At 35.3% G+C, this 21284-nt stretch overlaps 1 protein-coding gene across 4 annotated transcripts in view; it reads right to left on the reverse strand.

Annotated features, from left to right (window-relative positions):
* Nucleotides 1–21284, reverse strand: part of myh11a (myosin, heavy chain 11a, smooth muscle) — an 82567-nt gene that overhangs the window by 13242 nt on the left and 48041 nt on the right. For all 4 annotated transcript variants that reach the window (XM_073953005.1, XM_021476875.3, XM_021476876.3 and 1 more), the window contains 22 exon segments: nt 21147–21268; nt 19705–19774; nt 19443–19603; nt 19248–19356; nt 17915–18046; nt 17642–17848; nt 14581–14718; nt 14368–14491; nt 14090–14261; nt 12609–12821; nt 11778–11922; nt 11489–11695; nt 9785–9889; nt 8312–8464; nt 7977–8225; nt 6915–7127; nt 6623–6835; nt 6387–6548; nt 4637–4765; nt 2328–2416; nt 1909–2032; nt 157–365 (listed from right to left, as the gene is read on the reverse strand). In XM_073953005.1, coding sequence (XP_073809106.1) covers nt 157–365; nt 1909–2032; nt 2328–2416; nt 4637–4765; nt 6387–6548; nt 6623–6835; nt 6915–7127; nt 7977–8225; nt 8312–8464; nt 9785–9889; nt 11489–11695; nt 11778–11922; nt 12609–12821; nt 14090–14261; nt 14368–14491; nt 14581–14718; nt 17642–17848; nt 17915–18046; nt 19248–19356; nt 19443–19603; nt 19705–19774; nt 21147–21268 — 3446 coding nt within the window.

A 21284-nucleotide genomic window follows, 5' to 3' on the forward strand; every position in this document is an offset into this window, starting at 1 on the left:
TATTAGATTTTACTTCATCAATGCTAATAAACAGTTAATACCTTAATAATAGCAGGCAATAAGCCAGTAGTAAAAAAAGGGTTATTACTGAAACTTAAGTGTTACATATTAAATTTGTCTGTTATTCCCACGTGACCCATTTTGAAATCTACTTGCCTGCTCTCCTGCTCAAGCTGCTCCTCCAGTTGTGCCACTTTGGCTTCGAGAGCTGAGATGGAGGACTTGAATTTGGATTTGACTTGGTTCTCCATCTCCTGCAGTTTAGCCTTCAGCTCTTTATTCTGCCTCTCCATCAGCTGTCTGGCGCTCTCGTTCTTTTGGGATGTGGTGCGCTCGGCCTGCAGCTCGTTGGTGAGCTGGTCGACCTGAAGGATGAAGAAAACGTTTGAGGAAATGAGATGGCTTTTTTTGTGTTTATACAAACGACATAAAGCTCTGTTTCTGCAATGGCATTTTTCCATTGCAAATAACCACTGTAATTATGTCTAAATGCGCCATTTTAAAAAAAAAAAAGCTCTGGATTGTGTGCAAGTGCTTTGAAAACAATATCTCTGAAATAAATAAGTAATTCTTTTGTAAAGGGGTCCAGGAAAAAACAGGCGTATTCTAGGATTTTTTTTAACATTAATTAGTTCGTTCATTCGTTTATTCTTTAATTCATTAATTAAGCAATCAATCAATCAATTCATTCATTCATTCATTTGTTCATTTATTTTTGAGTTGAAACCTGCAAATACTGTATAATTTTCTTAATAGCCAAATTAGAGCAAATACTAAATGGGGAAACATTTCAAAACAAAAAAAAAGGTAATTCATTTTAGGAACGCCTATAAAGAAATCCTATAAAAAATACTACCATTTGAGACCAAAGATCAGAGATATATGGATACAAACCTGACATCATAGTATATAATTAAGTGTAATATTTTTAATAATAAAATTATTTAATCACAATATTAATTAGGGATGCACAGTGGCTTTATCGATATCGGCCAATTAATGATATTTTTAGACAATATCTTTAAGACGATAAATCATGTATTATTTTAGATGGTTAAACCACTTCACGTCTTCTCTGCCAGCCAATTTTTTATTATTTTACTGGTATTTCCCCAGTACTCGGTTAAAGCTGGAAGTGCATCTGCTGTGTAAAACATACACTGGATAAGTTGGCGGTTCATTCTGCTCTGGCGACCCCTAATGAATAAAGGGAATAAGCTGGAGGAAAACAAATGAATGAATGGTGTTTTGATTTCGGTTAATGTTCAGCAACTTTGTTGCTTTATTTATGCATAATATTCATAAAGAAGGTTGGCCACAGAAAAGAAACAGTTAATTAATTACATTCAGAACTGTTAACTATACGTGTTTTCCTTTAGTTTTTGCAATCATGCAGAATTTTTTTTATCTTTTATATTTATATTTATTGGCCAATATATTGGTCTCCAAATCTAAAGACTATTATTTTTTAATATAATATTCAAAACTAGCAGGCCATTTAACCTATGGACTTTACGCATTTCCTGACCATCAGGCAGGGTCCTGGATTGAACATGAAACAATTATGTTTCATGTTTTGCCCCCCTATTTGCTCTTACAAATAGCTAATGTTATTTTTAAGTGTACTTGGCTGACTCCTGTACTTCATTTGCATACTTTGTTTAGATTTGTCTCAACCTCTATGTATCACTGCCCCCTAAAATGTGATTGAATTGAGTGCAAAGCAGCACTAGTTTCGATTTTTAAATGATGAATACAGCAACCGTAAGTTCTCATTAAAGGATTGTGCTTTGAAGATACCCGAAAAGTCTCCTGGCCTGTCGCTTTTTCAATTCACAACAGGTCAATATTTCCAAATGGGTCCATCCCTAATATTAATGTCTATTTGATGTACTGTAACGCATGTACCTGCTGTGCGCTCTTTCTCAGCCTGTCATTGAGCATCTCCATGTTGCCTTGCTCCTCCTCCAGTTCCTCCTCCAGCTGCTGAATCTTGGCTTCAAGCCGTCTCTTCTCATCAGACAGTGCAGACCTTTGAGGTTCAGTCAAGACACATATTAGTTTCAATCCGAATATATGCACGGAGCACATTTCTGTGGTAATATTTTAGTACATAAATGCTTCTGGTATGTCTAAAAAGTGCAATATTTCACATAACTGAAGTCTAGAACTACTCTCTGTTCCTGTACAAACAGTTAAACTAAATATGCCTACTATTAATTGTAACAGTGAACCACATGTTTTTCAATGGAAGTCAATATATCAGAGGTTTATAATGAATTCCATGGGATAAAACTATTTCAGTGATATTTTGTTGTCATACTCACTTTCCAGATGCATTGCTGGCCAACTCATCAGCCAGTTCATCTCTCTCAGCTTCAACTTGCTTTTTAGCCCTCTCAGCTGCGGCCAGGTCCTGCGTTTAAGGGATTTTAAATCTTATAATCGTTTCTGAAAACTCCCTGAAACGTATTATGTACTTGAATTGCCACTTAAAGGGATAGTTCAACCAAAAACTAAATTCTGTCACTGTAGACTTACCCTCAGCTTGTTATAAAGCTGTCTGAATTTCTTTCCTCCAAGGTTTTTTTTTTTAGTAAACTAAGACTAAAACTACTGGTCAGAAAACATTTTCATTAACTGAAATAATTTATTTTTTTTACAATTAAAAAAAAACAATAGTCACTGAAATACTACCTAAAATGTAATTATAATTAGCTTGTTTTCAGAATTAAAGCACTCATTCTGCAGTGGAAAATCTGACACAAGCAGCTGTAAATGTGCTTTTACAGACAAACTGAATAAAAAAAAAAAATCTTCATTTGCCAACTGCATATTTGAGATTTAATATGAAGCAGTTTAATCTAAAGAAGTTTAACATGAATGATTCTTCAACATGTTTACTTTTCTTTGTGTAAGTTGCATTTGCGTGGGTTTTAGATTCAGTGTTTGTTCCAACAGTTTTATTCAAACATTTTATTTTTATCACCAGGAGATTTGCGCAAGAGTTAATGTAAACTGTGCAAACACTAAACTTTGCTCTGGTCAACACTGGACATGTTCTGTTGAATCTGATAACCAAGAATTACTTAAACTAAAACTGAAGATATACAAAAAAACTTTATACAAATGTGTTTACAAAATCAGCTTAAATAAAATAAACAAAACCATCAATGAAACAAAGTAAAACTAGACTAAAATTGCAATAGAATAAAAATAAAAACTAATTTAAAATGCAAAGCTTTAATTTCCTTGCTTTCCTCTAATGAAAATAAAAGAAGATATTTTGAAGAATGTTCAAATCAGCTTTTTTTCCTACGATGTATATCAGGGGTTACAGGTTTACAACATTCTTTAGAATATAGAATTTTGGTTCAACAGAAAAAAAGGCAAATAAAACAGTTTTGACAGTTGTTTTGGTGTAGAAAATAGTTCTTGGAGCTTCGTATGACTTTTCTCTCTGCTACCCTCAGTCAGACGGTTCCGCAGCACATGGTCACGCACTAGCCGGCTGAAGGAAAGCTTCTTCCCTCAGACTATCAGGCTGATGAATACTTAACACACCCAACACAGACTCTTCCATACCCCTCACTGCACACCTTCAATGTGTAGCATGCAGTGCACTTTAACCAATCCATACTTGAAACAATACTGCCGACAACTATGTGGACACCTATTCATTGTACATATCGCTGACAATTTTACATTTTCCTGTTTTTTTGGAAGTATGCTGTTTTATTTTACACAGTCGTTGTATTTGCCTCGTCTGTATTTTGTACTGTCTGTATTTTGCACTGTCGTTGTATTTGCCCCGTCTGTATTTTGCACTGTCATTGTATTTGCACTCTTTTGTACTGTCTGGAGCCAGCACCTGAGCTTTTCACTCATCATAGCACACGTGCTGCTGATGATATGACAATAAAAGTGATTTGATTTAATTTGATTTGATTTGTATGAGTAAAGTTGAACCACTGAAGCCACATGGAATGTTTGGACAATACATTAGTTTCCTATTCAGGACCCGAATTGCTCATTGCTTTCTATGGAGGATGAGGGAGCTCTAAAATTAATTAATCTATAATATTTTCATTTGTGTTCCAAAGATGAATAAAAGTCTCAGGGGATTTGAAATAAATGAGGTTCATTAACAAAATTTAACTTATGGGTGAACTAACTCTTTTAGTATATAATAGTGGTTCTCAAACTGTGGTACGTGTACCACTAGTGGGCTTCCTTCTAGTGGTACGCGGAGGAATTAAATATGTCATGTACATGCTCCACACATTTCAAAATTCATCAAAAATGATGTATATAATATGCCATAAATGACATATAGCCTATATTTCTGAGGTAATCTGCCACGTTTTTTTTTAACTGTGCAGACTTGTAGCTGCTTTACTGGGCCTACTACGCTACTGTATTTCAATACTGCTCATTTTGGTGGTACTTGGAGATACAATTTTTTTCTGAGGTGGTACTTGATGAAAAAAGTTTGAGAACCACTGGAATGTAACATATATAAGCCTAATTCCACATGTAAGCATTTTCACACACGTATGCTGACACTCAGTGGGTGTAACTGCTATCTTTTTGATGGGGATGTCACATGCATACCATTTATTGAACTAAAGCTCACCTCTTGCAGCTGTAGAAGTTCAGCCTCCAGAGTCTTGGCCTTCCTCTCATTCTCCTTGGCACTGGATAAAACTTCTTCCCTGGCAGCATGAGCATCATCCAGCTCTCTTTGGAAGTCTTTCATTTGAGCCTAAGTTATAAAAACACAGCAAAATGAGTAATAAATGTATCACATTCAATACATTAAAGGTGCTGTATGTAAGTTTTTGACTCTTCTGAAGTATAAGAATACCTTAATTTATTTCAAGATATTTAAGAAACACGCTAAGTGAACATGCTTTATCTAAAAAACAATGCTACAGTCAGATCTTTTTCTTTGAAAAAAGGGTTTCTGTGCCCGAATGTCTGTCTTTGTTTTGGTCTTTATAACCTGCCCACTGCCATTGTTCTCAATTATATTTCCTTGGTGGAAAAAAACTGTATTTTATTTTTTAGTCATGAAGGTTGCCTCAATATATAAGAGCATGGCCAAAAATGGGGCATTCAGAGGACAAAAGAAACAACAAATAATATAAATATTACAAATGTAAACATTAATTGAGCAGCTTATATTGTAAGGCTTGATCGTCATGCACACTTGCTGCTGTTTGAGTCATCAATCTGGCAACCTGCATCTGTGTTGAGTCATTGCAAAGACTATAGAAAGCACAAGACATGTCACTCAAATTGTTTTAAATAGAGAAAACTGTAATGGTAAATATAGAGAATGAAGCCCCGCCTTCTAGTACAGGAGCCAATCATCGATCGATATCCACTGACGATTCTCCTAGGGAGGGGCTCGGACTAGATGTGAGTTTCTGCAGATTTGTGTGATTCAAATGTTTAGAAATGAAACGAAAGAAACAGTTGTTTTTTCATTTTATTGTTGATTCCTATTATGAAATTTAATAGTAAATTTTATTTAATAGTAATAGTAAACTCACATTCTGACCAAAAGTTGTTTTAAAGATGGCCGTCTAACGAGAAATGACCTGCTTTAAAGGGACTTTAGTCACTGTCAGAGGGCACTAGTGGAAAAACTGCCCTCTCCAATATTTAGATTTTGGACTCCAATACCTAGTTCAACCACTAGGTCAATCATAGGTTTTATAAATCCACACGAGGTGGTTTTAATTAGCAAATAATATAAATATTACAAATGTAAACATTGATTGAGCTGCTTATATTGTAAGGCTTGATCGTCAGGCACGCTCGCTCCTGTTTGAGTCATCAGTCTGGCACCCTGCATCTGTGTTGAGTCATTGCAAAGACTATATAATACACAAGACATGTCACTCATATAGTTTTGAACAGGGAAAAGTGTAACGGTCATTATAGAGAATGAAGCCCCGCCTTCTAGTACAGGAGCCAATCATCGATCGATATCCACTGACGATTCTGGGGGTTGGGGGGGGGGGGGGGGGGGGGGGGTGGGGGAGCTCGGACCAGATGTAAGTTTCTGCAGATTTTTTTGTGATTTGAATGTTTAGAAATGAAACTAAAGAGACTGTTGTTGTTATTATGAAATTATTATGAAATTTAATAGTAAATTTTATTTAATAGTAATAGTAAACTTACATACTGACCGAAACGTGTTTTAAAGATGGCCATCGAGTGTAATTACTTGCCTTAAACGGACTTTAGTCATTGTCAGAGAGGCTGAGTGAAAAAAACATTCCCCTCATACTTTAAATTTGGACTGCAATATCGAGTTCAACCACTAGGCCAATCCTACATACTGCACCTTTAATCTGTTCATGAAATGTTTTAACCTGGAGCTTTCGGAGCTGCTTGATGGCCTCGTCTCGTCCCTTGTTAGACGTCTCAATCTGTCCCTCAAGGTCCTTTAGGTCTCCCTCCAGCTTCTTCTTGGAAGCAGCAAGTGCAGTCCTTTGCTTGCGCTCATCTTCAAGTTCGGTTTCCAGCTCACGCACCTGTTGGTGAGGATATACATTTAAACACTTATATAATTGGATATCCCAGTATGGGTAATGAAGAGCTACTGCACCTGCTTGACCAGCTGCCTCTTCTTTTCCTCTCCTTGCTCATCTCTGCCCTGGAGGTCTCGCTCAAACTGAGCCTTCAGAGCCTGCATGTTCACTTCGAGACGCAGTTTGGCATCTTCCGCAGCCTGTAACTCATCTTCCAGCTCTTCCAGCTGTGTCTTCATCTCTTCGACTTGAGCCTCTAAGCCACGTTTTGACTTCTCAAGCTCATGCACCTGAAATTAGGTATAAGTTTGATTGAAATATTCCAATGCAAGGAATGTTTCAAATTTTCCTTTACACTACTGAACTTACGTTTTTGCCCACGTCGTCTTTGGAGCTGACTAGATCCTCCATTTCAGCACGAAGGGCTTTATTGGCTCTCTCGAACTCCTCGCGGGCTTCTTGAGCTTCCTCCAGAGCTCTGGCCAAAGACAGAGCCTTTGTCTCCTTCTCTCTAGCCTCGGCCTCTGCGCGATCTCGCTCATCTGCATACTTACTAGAGATGCTCTTCTCTTCAGCAAGCATCTGAAAGGAAACAGCAGAAATGAACATAGAGCGGGTAAAATAACTATTGAACACTTCACGATTTTTCCTGATAAATGTATTTCTAAATAAGCTGTTGACATGATATTGACCCAGAGTTTGGATAAAACCCAAACAATCCAAACATAGAAAAATCTCAAAAATGTGTTATGAAAATGGAATGACTCAAGGAGAAAGTACTGAACTACTAAAATGAATTTAAAACTGTGTATAAAAGGCTTTTTTTTTTAGGTAAGGACAGCTTTAAGTGGCCTCTTGTATGCAGATTGTAGTCACATGCATTGCTCAGGTGCTATTTTTTCTTCAACAGTCTTCAAATCTTAAAATTTCTGAGGGTCTCTTCTATCAACTCTGATCTTTAGTTTTTTTTTTTCTATCGGATTCAGGTCAGGTAACTAGTTGCTCCATTCTAGCAGCCTATTTTTTTTTCTGAAACCAGTTAAGAGTTTGTTTGGCTGTGTTTGTGATTATTGTCTTGCTGAAATGTCCACCCTGGTTTCATCTTCATCATCCAATGTGCAGGACTGCTAAATATCTGCTGAAAGATTTCAGCTGCTGTCTGGTCCTTCCATGCCTTTTTACACCTTCCTTTCTTCATGTGTTCAATACTTGTTTTTCCCTGTTTCATCTCATCTTATTACATATAACTCAATTTCTAAACTATTTCGTTTTGTTTTCTTTGTATGTATGGATTACTTTGGTTGCTATAAACATCTGGCGAACATTTCAAGTCAACAGCACCCTTACAAATATGCTTTCCGAGAAAAATAGTGAATATTTTTTCAGCTGTATGTCAACATCCAATGAGAAAAAACAAAAACAAACAGAAACCTGATCAAACTTCTTCTGTTTCTTCTCAAGGTTGGACACCAGCTGTCTCTGGTTGTCCAAATCCATCAGCGTGTCCTCAAGCTCCTGCTGCAGTCTGTTCTTGGTCTTCTCAAGCTTATCATAGGCTGCGGCCTTCTCCTCAAACTGAGTATTCGCTGCCTCCAGGTCTCTCTGCAGACGCTTCTTACCCTCCTCTAAAAGCTCCACGTTACCCGTCATTTCTTCCAGCTTCTTCTTGAAGTCAGAGAGCTGTGGCCATAAAGGATAATCACGAGTGAAACATTGATGCTTTTCCAGATGAATAGAGCAAGACTACTTCAGAATACAATGTTAACCTGAATGTTAAGTGTTGAGACATGTCTCTCCACATTTCTCTTGGCTTCTGCTTCCTCGTCAAGCTGCTCCTGAAGGGCGTTGCGGTCATCCTCTATTTGGCGTAGCTTGGTAGACAATTGCAGCTTCTGTCTTGTTTCTTCAGCTAGCAACTCCTAAAAAAGACAGAAACTGTAAAGCAACAACTCCAACTATGTTGAGAATTACAAATGCCATAGCTGATCTATACAGTACAGTTGATAAATCTAATTGTATATGGAATAACATCTCATACAACATTTTGGTTACACTGTAAAAAGCGATTAGTTGCTTAAAGTAGTAAACTTATTGTAACTTAGAACTGTTAAGTTGACTTAAAAGACACAAAAAATACAATTATGTAATCATTTACTCACTGTCATGATCACCAGCGATCAAACCACCAGAGGTCGCTGGTAAACACTCACGTTCACATGAACTACAAATCTGCTGGTAAATGGACTACAAGATCCAGTTATGCTCCACACACACAACCGGTTCCAGATCCTGACTGATTGCATACACACAGCTGATGCTGCTCAAGTACTGATTACACACACATATATACAGCTCACTTTGAATCTCTCATCGCTGAGTCTTGTTATCTGCTATTGTGATACTACAATGCTTTTTCCTTTGTCTTGTTTTGCCGTTTTTTGATCCTTGCCTTGTTTATCTGTGTATTCCTGTCTGCCGCCTGCCTTTTGACCATCTGCCTGTTAATTGACCACGACTCTGGATTACTCTCATACATCTGTTTGCTCCTGTATTGACCACTGCTTGCCTGACTATTCTAATAAACCTGCATGTGGATCCTCACCTCTGTTGTCAGTGTCACTTCCCGTGTTACACTCACCCTTTACTTGTTCCAAACCACTTTCTTTCTTCTAGTAAACTCAAAAGAAGACATTTTGAAAATGTTGTTAAGCTGTAACCACTGACTTCCACAGTATCTGTTTTTCCTACAATGGAAGTCAATGTTTACAGGTTTTTTAGCCTTCTTCAAAATATAATTTTTAGAGTTCAGTAGCATATAGAAACTCATAATGTTTTATAACCACTTGAGAGAGAGTAAATAGTAAGTAAATTTTCATTTTTTGGGTGAACTATCCCCTTAATGTAATTTTTAAAATTATGCAGATGGTTCATTTCCTTATAATTTTTAATGCAATGAGTTTACTCACTTTTTTAAAGTAAAGCCAGCTAATTGCTTTTTAAAGTGTAGCTTCAGTTTTGTCACTATAAATGAAAGTACCATATAAATATATTAAATATAAATTTTATGTTGAATGATGGTGTTCCGTTATTTTATTTTTTTCAATTGCTATTTGAAACATGCATGTAGACACTTTACTTGCATTAAAGATGAATATGCTGTGTATAAATAAATAATTAAATTGCTAAATTTAATTTGATGAAGACACCAAAATAAGATGTCTCGTTTTTGACCCTCATACCTGTGTGTCTTGAACTTGAGAACTCAAGCTAGCCACATCCTTGCTAAGCTTTATGTTCTTTCCCTCAGCTTCATTGAGAAGGTTGGTAACGCTCTCCAGCTCCACCTGCAATAACAAAGGCCACATGTTAAATACACCATTTGCACAAAATGAATGTCAAAAACAAGGGTGTTTCTAGGATTTTATTCGTCCATTCGTAAATTGTTTCTTCGGCTTATCCCTTATTTATCAGCATTTATATATATATATATATATATATATATATATATATATATATATATATATATATATAGTATATATATATATTAGAATTTTTTTTCTTTTTTAAATATTTCTCAAATGATGTTTAACAGAGCAAGGAAATTTTCACAGTATGTCTGATAATATTTTTTCTTCAGGAAAAAGTCATATTTGTTTTATTTCGGCTAGAATAAAAGCAGTTTTTTTTAAAAAAAAAATCCATTTTTAAGGTCAAATTATTAGCCCCTTTAAGCTTTGTATTTTTTCGATATTCTAAAGTAGTGGTTCTGAACTGGTTTGGCCATGGGACCCACATTTTTACATGGTCATAAAGCCGCTACCCAAATTTTTAGGAACCATAATATAATTTTAGGAATTAGAATTAACTTGTGTTTATCTGTCAACATACACAAGTAAACCATAAGAAAATCACCAAGACCTACAAATAAATAAATAAAATATTTAATTGCTGTCATTTAACAAAATGTATTAAATTATAGAAATATTCCAAAGTAAAAACGTCAAATACTGTGAACAGTGATTAGGGTAAGGAAAAGTTCAGTTACCATTAACTAAACTGAACAGTTAATAAAAATTGTTGAACAGAACAAACCAGCAAATTAAAGTAAAATAATTAAAATTATCATAACCCTTTTTATAAAAAAATTTTCTCTTCTGCTATTGTGATAGCTTTCTTGGCCTTTGATGAGCACAGTAAGATGCGCCTGTACTGAGTGCCTGTACTTGTTGAACATGAAGATGTTAGGCACTTCTTAGCTATTGGGAGTCGTCTTTGAATATAGTCCATAGGTTTGTCCTTGCAACTAGGATGTTTGATTTCTAAATGTCGTTTTAATTTAGAAGGTTTCATGCTCTTGTGAGAGCACCTCACTACATACGACACACTGAGGTTTTAAGCCTTTTTTTTTAAGCCGTCGTCAATATAAGTAAATCCACACTTTACATACTTACCCTTTCACATCATTGTTGCCATAATTAAATGAAATTTCACATGTACAGTTGTCTAGCGTACATTTCAAAATAAAAGTCCGATATAAGCAAAATAAGTTTTTTTTTTTTTTGATCACACACTCCCTGACCCACTAAAAATGTTCCCGCGACCCACCCTCCAGTTGAGAAACACTGGTCTATAGAACAAACCATTGTAACACAGTAACTTGCCTAATTACCCTAACCTGCCTAGTTAACCTAATTAACCTAGTTAAGCCTTTAAATGTTACTTTAAGCTGTATAGAAGTGTCTTGAAAAAATACCTAGTATTTACTGTCATCATGGCAAAGATAAAATAAATCTGTTATTAGAAATGAGTTAGTAAAACTATTATGTTTAGAAATGTGTTGAAAAAAAGTCTTCTTTCCATTTAACATATATTGGGGAATAATTATACAGGGGGGCTAATAATTCTGACTAAAACTGTGTATGAATATACCCTCCATCACTCACAGTGATTTTAGAGACCCGATCTCCCAGCTCAGCTTTGTGCCTCTCGCTGTCATTAAATCGAGACTGCAGATCAGCCAGCTGTCCTTCCAGCTTCTTCTTCTTGTGCTCCACATCCTGTTTGCCCTGAGTAAGAGAACGGAGCTCCACGTGGAGTTCTGACGTCTCCTTCTCCAGAGCTTGCTTGGCTTTCTCCAGGTTTACCTTCACCTATAAATCATTTTACATCAGCACTTCAGATTCAGAAAGTCAATCAAACCAACATCATTTAGTTCTGGATATGGTTGCCTACCCTCTTGGACTGCTCCAGTTGCTCTGTGAGCTCCTCCAAAGTTTGGGTGTGTTTCTGTCTCATCTCCTGCACCTGAGCCTCATGGACGCGGCTCTCGTCCTCAATAGCTCTCTTCAAAAGAGTCACTTCCTGCTCACGTTTGGCCCTGAAAATATGGTATATGCAGCCTTATGATTGAGGTAATGGTACAATGATTTTCTTATTTAGAGTTTTTGTCTTGTTTATAGTCCAAATATTTAAAAATTCTTTAATTAAGAAGCATTTGCTTGAGAAGCAAAAAAAAAAAAAAATCTTATTTTCAGAAATAATGTCAAAATTAAAAGTGAATTTATGAATCCAATATGTAAAATAAAGTATAAAAATATGTATAATAACATCTAAAATAATCTTACTTCGAAGTGAATTTTGGTTTGTCCCTTTGGCCAATTATTTAGTTAGTTATAAGTGGAAAACTCACTTAACTTTGACATATTATTTCTGAAAACATGAAAAAAAAATTTATATATATATATATCTATATATAGATATATCTATAAATATATATATATATATATATATAAATATATATATATATATATATATATATATATATATATATATATTTTTTTTTTTTTTTTTTTGTCTAGAAAACTTTCATACTATTTTTGTTTCCACTATGGATATCAATAGCTGTTTTCTTTTCAACATTCTTTCAAATATCTTGTTTTGTGCTCATATTCAAATTCATAAACATTCGAATATGCTTGTGTGAGGAAATGTTCATTTTTGAGTGAACTATCCCTTTAAATCTATACAAGTCACATCAGATTCAGTCACTGTGTCCACACACACCTGAGCTCCTGCTGAGTGGCTGTGGTGTCCAGTGTGTCCTCCAGCTCTGATTTGAGAGCTTCAAGCTCCTCTCCCAAGTCTCTTTTGGTCTTTTCAGCCTTGTTCCGCGCAGCCCGCTCTGACTCCAGGTCCTCTTGAAGATCCGAGATGTGTCCCTCCAGCTCCCTGATCTTCTTCAGAGCATTGTTTTTCTGACCTGTCTCATCCTCCAGTCTAGTGTAAATGCAAGATGGAATAAACTGTAGTTACTGAAGTTGTCTATGACAGGAAAGTACACAAAAGTTCAACCAAAATGAAGATGTTTTGAAAAATGTTGAAATCTGTAACCATTGACTTCCATAGTATTTGTTTTTCCTACTATGGATGTTAATATTTAAAGGTTTCCAACATTTAAAAAATATCTTCTTTTGTTTTTAAAAGAAAAAAGAACTCATATGAGGGTAAGTAAATGGCCATTAATTGTTTGACGAACGATTAACTTAACATAGTTAACATAGTATTTGTTTTTCCTACTATGGATGTCAATGGTTACAGGTTTTTAACATTTTTCAAAATATTTTCTTCTGTGCTCAAAAAAAAAAAGAAAAAAAAAACTATCCATTTGAGGGTAAGTAAATGGTGATTAATTTTTTGGGTGAACCATTGACTTCCATAGTATTTGTTTTTTCTACTATAGATGTCAATAGTTACAGGTTTTCAACATTTTTCAAAATATCTTCTTTTGTGCTCAACAACTACAACAACAACAAAAAGTATCCATTTGAGAGTAAGTAAATGGTGATTCATTTATCATTTTTTGGGTGAACCATTAACTACCATAGTATTTGTTTTTCCTACTATGGATGTCAATGGTTACAGGTTTCCAACATTTTTCAAAATATCTTCTTTTGTGTTCAACAGAAAAAGGAAACACATTTGAAAGTAAATAAATGGTGATTAATTTTTTTATCTTTGGGTGAACTGTTGACTACCATAGTATTTGTTTTTCCCACTATGGACGTCAATGGCTACAGGTTTCCAACATTTTTCAAAATATCTTCTTTTGTGTTCAACAGAAAAAGGGAATTCTTTTAAGGGGAAGTAAATGGTGATTAATTTATCATTTTTGGGGGAACTATTGACAACCATAGTATTTGTTTTTCCTACTATGGATGTCAATGGATACAGGTTTCCAACATTTTTCAAAATATCCTCTTTTGTGTTCAACAGAAAAAGGAAACTCATTTGAGGGTAAGTAAATGGTGATTAATTTTTCAATTTCGGGTGAACCATTGACTTCCATAGCATTTGTTTTTCCTAATATGCAAGTCAGAGGTTACAGGTTTCTAACATTTTTCAAAATATCTTCTTTTTGTGTTCAACAACAACTAAAAAACTTAACCAATTGAGGGTAAGTAAACGGCTTTTCATTTTTCATTTTTGAGTGAACTGTCCCTTTAATATCCCAGATGTTATATTAATTAAAAAATAATTGTGTGTACCGCGCCAATGCAGCCTGTAGCTCCTCCTCTTTCTTAGCCAGCTGGGCTTTCAGATCTGCAATCTGAGCTTGAAGGTCAGCGATCTGCTCCTGGAGGTCATTGGATTCCGCCTCCAACTTCCTCTTGGCTTTATCCAACTCCTGTCGTGTCTTCTCCTCTTTTTTCAAGCGCACTATAGATTGCAATAAATATTATATTCAAAAATTTTTTGTGATAATTAGACATCAATATAAAGACAATCATTGCAATTATGAATGAAAAGTGAATAACAGACAAACCCTCCAGTTCTGAGATCATTGACTCGTGCTTGTTCTTCAGCTTTGTGAGGTTTTTGGATTTTTCTTCTTCTTCTGCTAGGTTTGAGCTAAAATCTGCTATCCTTTCTTCTAGAATCTTCCTCTCCTGCAAACAGAGTTCTGAAGATTGAGCACACATAAAATTCCCCCGCTACCACAATATGGCATCCAAAGAAAGAAAAACGGAAGCCAAACCTTCTGCAGTTTGTTGTTTTGGTCGTCCATTATCAGGATATCATCCTCTAGCTTTTTGATCTTTGCATCACAGGTGACCTTCTCCAGCTGCAGCTTCTGACGAGCGTCCTCTTCCTCCTCAAGATGCTCCTCAAGATCCTTGCAACATTAATTCAGAAACAAGAGAGAGAAATATGAATGCACATTTCGGCAGGTAAAGGCAGCATTATTAGATTTTCTTGTAAGTGAAGAAAAATAAAATGATGTACCTAAATTCAATATAAAAATGTGACTTGACTATGTTTTAGGTAGAGACCAAACAATACTAAGAACTTGTAAACAATATAAACACGCAATTTTATGTGCTGTGTTTAGGTGTATAGCTTCACCAAACTTTAAAATACCGTAATTGATCAGCTAGATTTAGCAGACCCTGAGATAATATTCAAAGAGTTCCATTTGTTGTTGCTTAAAGGGATAGTTCACCCAAGAATGAAAATTCTGGCAACATTTACTCATAGTAGGAAAAGCGAGTACTATGGAAGTCAATGGTTACAGATTTTCTGCATTCCACATTTATTCACCATTCAAGTTTCAAACCTTTATGAGTTTTTTTTTACTGGTTAAACACAAAAGAAGATATTTTGAAGAAAGCGGAATTTTGTAACCACTGACTTCCATATTATTAGCTTTTCCTAAAAAGGAAGTGAATGGTTACAGGTTTTAAACTTTTTTTTTTTCTTTACAAAATACTTTATTTTGTGTTCAACAGATAAAAATAATCATTAAGATTTGGAACCATTTAAAGGAGAGAAAATAGTGAGTAAATAATTAGTTTTGGGTCAACTATCTTTTAAACTAAAGCAATAGGATGTCCTGAGTCCAGTCAAGTTTTGGTGGCAATGTGGCTATGGTATTCTGCATCTAATTTGATTGGCTCATGAATCTGAGTGTACCAATGCCACACCACATAATCTGGCCTCTGGTTTACAGATAATTAAAGACCTTATTAGGAGATAGTTCAACCAAAAAAGAAAATTATGTAATCGTTTATTTATCCTCAAATTACTCATAGTAGGAAATACAAATACTATGGGAGTCAATGGTTACAGGTTTCTAACATTTCTCAATAACTCCCCTTTTGTGTTCAACAGAACAAAAAAAAAAAAAAAAAAACTCAAGCTGATATAAAACAAGTACAGGGTAAGTAAATAATAACAAAATATTTATTTTGATCCCAAAAAAAAACAATGAACATTTTGTGTTATAAGAGCTAGGGACATATTTTCATTTCTTTTGAATGTGATTCTGAAATTTATTTCACATGAAAATAGCATAATCCTTGAAGTAAAAAATAAAAAAATAAAAAAAGACACTTGCTATAACATAGTCAATGTGACTGACCGTTGACACAAAACATTATAAATTGTTAGGTAAACTGCTACTTGTGGCAAGAAAATGCATCCTTTTAAGATGGACTTTAGGACTTTTTTGGACTGTCAGATGTTCAGGGGGAATAGTCTTGTTTTTGTTTAAATTTTCTATTTATTCAAATGACATGTATTCAGTATGAGGGTTTACTGTTGGAGATATAAAAGGTTTTTTCTGTGTGCTTTTCCAGAGGTTGTGACTGTTCAATTATGTGACTATTTAGTCACCAATATTAGTATTTATACGGTAGATTGTATAACTAATTCTTTTTTATTTATATAACCCCCCCAACCACTCTTCAGGCTCTATCATACACCCAATGCAATAAGGCACAAGACGTGTTTCCACGACGTGTTGCTACTTTCGGACCAATGCAAGCCTAATTTTCCAGCTTTCTGCCATATTGTTTAAATAGGAAATGCATTTGCGCCACTTTGTGGACTCATGGGTGTTTAGGTCTAGAAAAGAGACGTGTTAAGGCACATTGTTGGCGCGTTGCTATTTTGAGGGACTAAAATAGCCTGTGTAATAGACCAGCTGAAAGCAGGTCTAAAGTCCAGCGCAGAGTGCATTAGTTGTGCGCCTCATTTACACATGGCTTAAAACATGCAGGATGTACAGCAATACATAAACATATTTACAAATGAAAAAATATTAAAGGATTAAAATGTTAAAAAATTATTATTTACTACATAAATATAAAAAAACACTGCCTCCATTCCTTCTTCATCTCAGGAGGCTTTTTTTTAGTTTATTCATGACAATTTGCTTTGGTATAATGTTATTATTATTTGTAGTAGTATTTATTAAATGCATATTTATATTTGTTTTATTAAAAACAAGCTTAGATTTGCCCACCTGTCTGGTTTTGGACCATATGTGGTACAGCATGTGTATTTTGAACACACTTCGTTGTTACTGTTCATTTATTCGTTTGCTTGTAATTAGAAATGAATTTAGAAATAGTTTTGAAACAAATCTTTGTGCTTAAAAAACTAAATTAATTATGTAGGCTAATGTATGTCTATGCGTACAACACGTTTCCTTATCCACGAAAGAGAGAAAGTGAAATTAAAGGCCGATTGGAGGAGGCTCATTCTCTCATTCTTGCGCTGCAGATGGTATATTCAACTGTTTACTCTCTAGTTAAGCATTTAGTTTTACCACTTACAAAGTCAGCCATGTAAATAGCAAATGTGCCATGGCGTGACGCAACTAACTCTTAAAGGGAATGGGAGAAGAGATTCTGATTGGTTTATTCTCAAAACACACCCATAACTCATTAAGAAAATAAGCACAACCCAGTTAGACCATGCGCCGCGGCGCAAAGCATATTTTCTGTCCTTAAAATAGCAAAAGTGGATTCAGATATGCCCTTTATGCTTTTGCGCCCTGCGCTTTAGACTTTGTGCCTAGATCATTAAAATAGAGCCCTTTATATTTTTCTTTATTTATTTTGCATTATCATTATTTTCTTCTTCAAATGTATATTTATTTACCTAATTGTACATTGACTCGTTCATTTATTTGGACTGTCACAATTTATTTAAAGTCACTTCTAATTTACTGTATATTTGAATGTAGATTATATATTTGTCCTGATTATTTTAAATAAACATGTCGCAAAAACAACCCGAAACTATGAACATACTTTAATCTGTTCGTGCATTTTCTTCTTTTCCATTTGCAGGGCTGCGCCGCGATCCTCTTCTTCCTCCAACCTGGCCTCCATCTCATGTAAGATCTCCTCCAGTTCCTGTTTCTTGCTTGCCAACCGTACTCTCATCTCCTCTGCCTCCGCATAGAGCTCCGTCTCGGCCTGCAGCTTCTCCTGGAGCTGGTTCCTTTCATCCATAAGCTAAAAAATGGTTCATGATTAGTATACAATTGAATACATGAGGGCGATGTTAGGAGCTCCTCATACCTGTGTGTGCTTCAGTGCAATGTCTTTTAGCTCGATTTCAAACTTCTGTGCAGATTCTTTGGCCTTCTGGAGCTCCTCCTCTTTCAGGCTCATCTCCTCCTCTTGGCGCGTGACCTGCAGAAGAGGCTTTACCTGTGGCAATAGATGGAAAGGTGTTTAGATATTTCAAATCTGTTTAAGAGGGCGGGACAAGTTAAATACTAGAGAGCATTTAATTGGTCAAGATTAAATGAGAAACTGAAGTATGAGGTGACGCAACAATAAGCGTTGATGGATTTAGGCAGAAGTGATAAACGTTAAGCTTTACATGTTTATATCAGTTTTATATTTCATATTGTGAATTTTGTCATTGTTGTGGTGCACACTAGCTTATAGATATCCTAAAAACTAACAATACTGATGCTAACATCTAAAAAAACTTTTATTTAATTTCAAGTAATCTTAAAGTTACATAAATTATTACACAGTTTTCATCTTGACAGCAAATTTTGATTCAGTTTTAGTAATATTTTAGGATTTTTTGTATTCATTGAAAGTGAAAGTAAGAGCGAGTTGTGGCGAGCTGATGCTATTAGTTTAGAAGTGTATTGAGTGCTATCCAATTTACCACTGATTAATACCACAGGCGTATTATTTAACAGCAAATCATAGTTTTAGTCTAGTTTCAGTTGACTACATTTAATGAGATTTTAGTCGACTAAATCTATTCTAGATTTAGCTGGCTAAAATCCAACCACTTCAGTTAAATCATAACGTAATATGCATAAGTCTAAAATTCCCAGGCACATTATATAGAACACACATGAATGAATATAGAAAACATGAATGATATTAATATTTTAACCCAGATTGGCCCAGATTTAACAGTTGTGGTGTAACATTAGGCCTACATTGCAAAAAAAATTTTTCTTTCTTAGATGTTTTGTCTTATTTCTAGTCCAAATATCAAAAAATTCCTAAATAAAGAAACATTTTCTAGACAAGCAAAAAATATAGCCTTGCTTTCAGAAATAACGAGTATTTACTTTAAACAATTTTAATCTAATTTAATTTTGCTTACCCCATTGGCAGATTGTTTTGCTTGTTTTAAGCAATAACTCACTTAATTTAGACTCATTATTTCTTGAAAACGAGAATATCTTTTGTCCTGGTTGATGATAAACAAAGAGAATTATGTAGATTTTAAAATGGAAACAAAATCTTCTTTAGGGGATTGATTAGATTGCAGTTTTAAGACCTCTGAAACTCTGAAACACGAGGCCTTTTTTATATTACAGAATTTAAGACTTTAAAATGAATTTAGAGATCCGCGGACACCCTGTTAAAGTCTCACCTTAGTGAAGAGTCTCCACCACTGCCAGTTCCTGAGTTTCAGATAAGCAGCGCAGTTCCTCTGGATCACCTTCATGGCTGTTAGCTGTTGCTGCCTCTTGGCAAAGGCCCTACGCGTGGTTTTAAATGAATGAGATTAATTAAAATTACACTTTGCTATCATAAAAAGGATTCTGTATTAATAAACTCTACCCACTTTCTGGCTAGGAATCCCCTGGCCTGTGACTGGAAGGCAATGATGATGACTGTGATCTTAAGGTCTCGCTCCTCTTCAAGCTGAGCCAGGACTCCAGTGCGGAAGAAGATTTTGCTCTGACCAATTCGGTACAGGTTTGGATCAATGTCCAGGTGCTTAATCTACGGAGAGTTGAGTAAAAGGACGACATATTTACATTACAACAGTCAGATGATTTTTTTGATGATTTTCTTTATCAAGGGTTCATTAGATAATGTCTTACCATTAGACAGCAGGCCTGCTTGCCATCCATGAAGCCTTTTGGAATAGCATTCGCTGCCAGGATCTCATATCTGTATGTCAATATGTAAATGCAAAAAAGTTTTTAACCTTACTATTGCATAACACCATGCAATATTTTGTATTTGTGCAATGTGAGCACTATACAAATACTGTGTGTGTGTATATATACTGTGTGTGTGTGTGTGTGTGTGTGTGTGTGTGTGTGTGTGTGTGTGTGTGTATATATATATATATATATATATATATATATATATATATATATATATATATATATATAAATCAAGGCCAAAACTATTCATACCCCTGGCAAATTCTTATTTAAAGTTACTTTTATTCAAACCAAGTTTTTTTTTTTGGACACAGAATTCTCCTGAAAAAGAATAAGACGATATAAAAGAGGCATCCTTGTGGAAAAAATATAAATTTCCCAGCTTTTATTTACATTTGAAAAAGTAGGATGTCCAAAATGATTGCAAATTGTCACCGTCTATAGAAAAATCCAAAGTTCCATTCCAAATAGTCCAAGCTTTTCTTAAGCATCCTAGCTACCCTGAGTCATTGGGAACAGCTGCTTCAATCAATTCAATTCAGCTTTATTTGTATAGCGCTCTTACAATGTAGATTGTGTCAAAGCAGCTTCACATAAATGGCCATAGTAATTGGAACAGAGTAGTTCAGTTTTTAGTGTTTAAGTTCAGTTCAGTTTAGCTCAGTTCAGTATGGTTTAAAATCATTACTGAGAGTCCAAACACTGAAGAGCAAATTAATCGATGTGTAGCTCAACCGATCCCAAACCATGCAAGCTAGAGGCGACAGCAGAGAGGGAAAAAAAAACTTCACAGAGGCGAGTGAAGAAAAAAAACCTTGAGAGAAACCAGACTCAGTTGGGCACGACCATTTCAAATCCACAAGTAAATAACAGAAGCTGTTGGTTTGTGGACAGTCATATCTAAGACATAGGAGCTTAGTGAGGACCTGCAGCTGCGCATTGTGGCAGCTCATGAGAAGGGCCAGACAGAATCTGCGGACGTTTTTTGCTATTTCTGCGGAGAATTTTGGTAAAAATCTGCAGATTTCTGCGGAATTATTTTAGGAGTATCCAGCGAAGTATCATAACGTACACCTTAATATATTAAATATAAAGTGATAAATTACTGAATAAAAACTGAATAAATTCAGATTTACACATTTACTCAAGTAAATAAACAGAATGGGCAGAAAGTCTGCAGAAATCTGCAGAAAATCTGCGGAATTCTGCGCGTGCAGATTCCGTGTGGGTCTACTCATGAGTCAGGAAAGTGGTATAAGACCATATCTAAATCTAAATCCAGGGGTATCAATAATTTCAGGCTATATACAGTTAGATGAAGCCAATAAGATAAATAAATCTCACTAAATGACCAACTCAATACAGTTACCCACCGCTGTCGGAACTCCTGGAAGACAATTCTGTTTGGAAATCCTTGGCGGCAGATGCGAATGCCCTCTAGCACACCATTACATCTCAACTGCTCTAGCACCAGGTGGGCATCCAGCTTCCCTGCCTGAAGGCCAAAAAAA

The sequence above is a fragment of the Danio rerio genome, chromosome 6 (assembly GCF_049306965.1).
Source record: "Danio rerio strain Tuebingen ecotype United States chromosome 6, GRCz12tu, whole genome shotgun sequence".
Taxonomy (NCBI): Eukaryota; Metazoa; Chordata; class Actinopteri; order Cypriniformes; family Danionidae; genus Danio; species Danio rerio.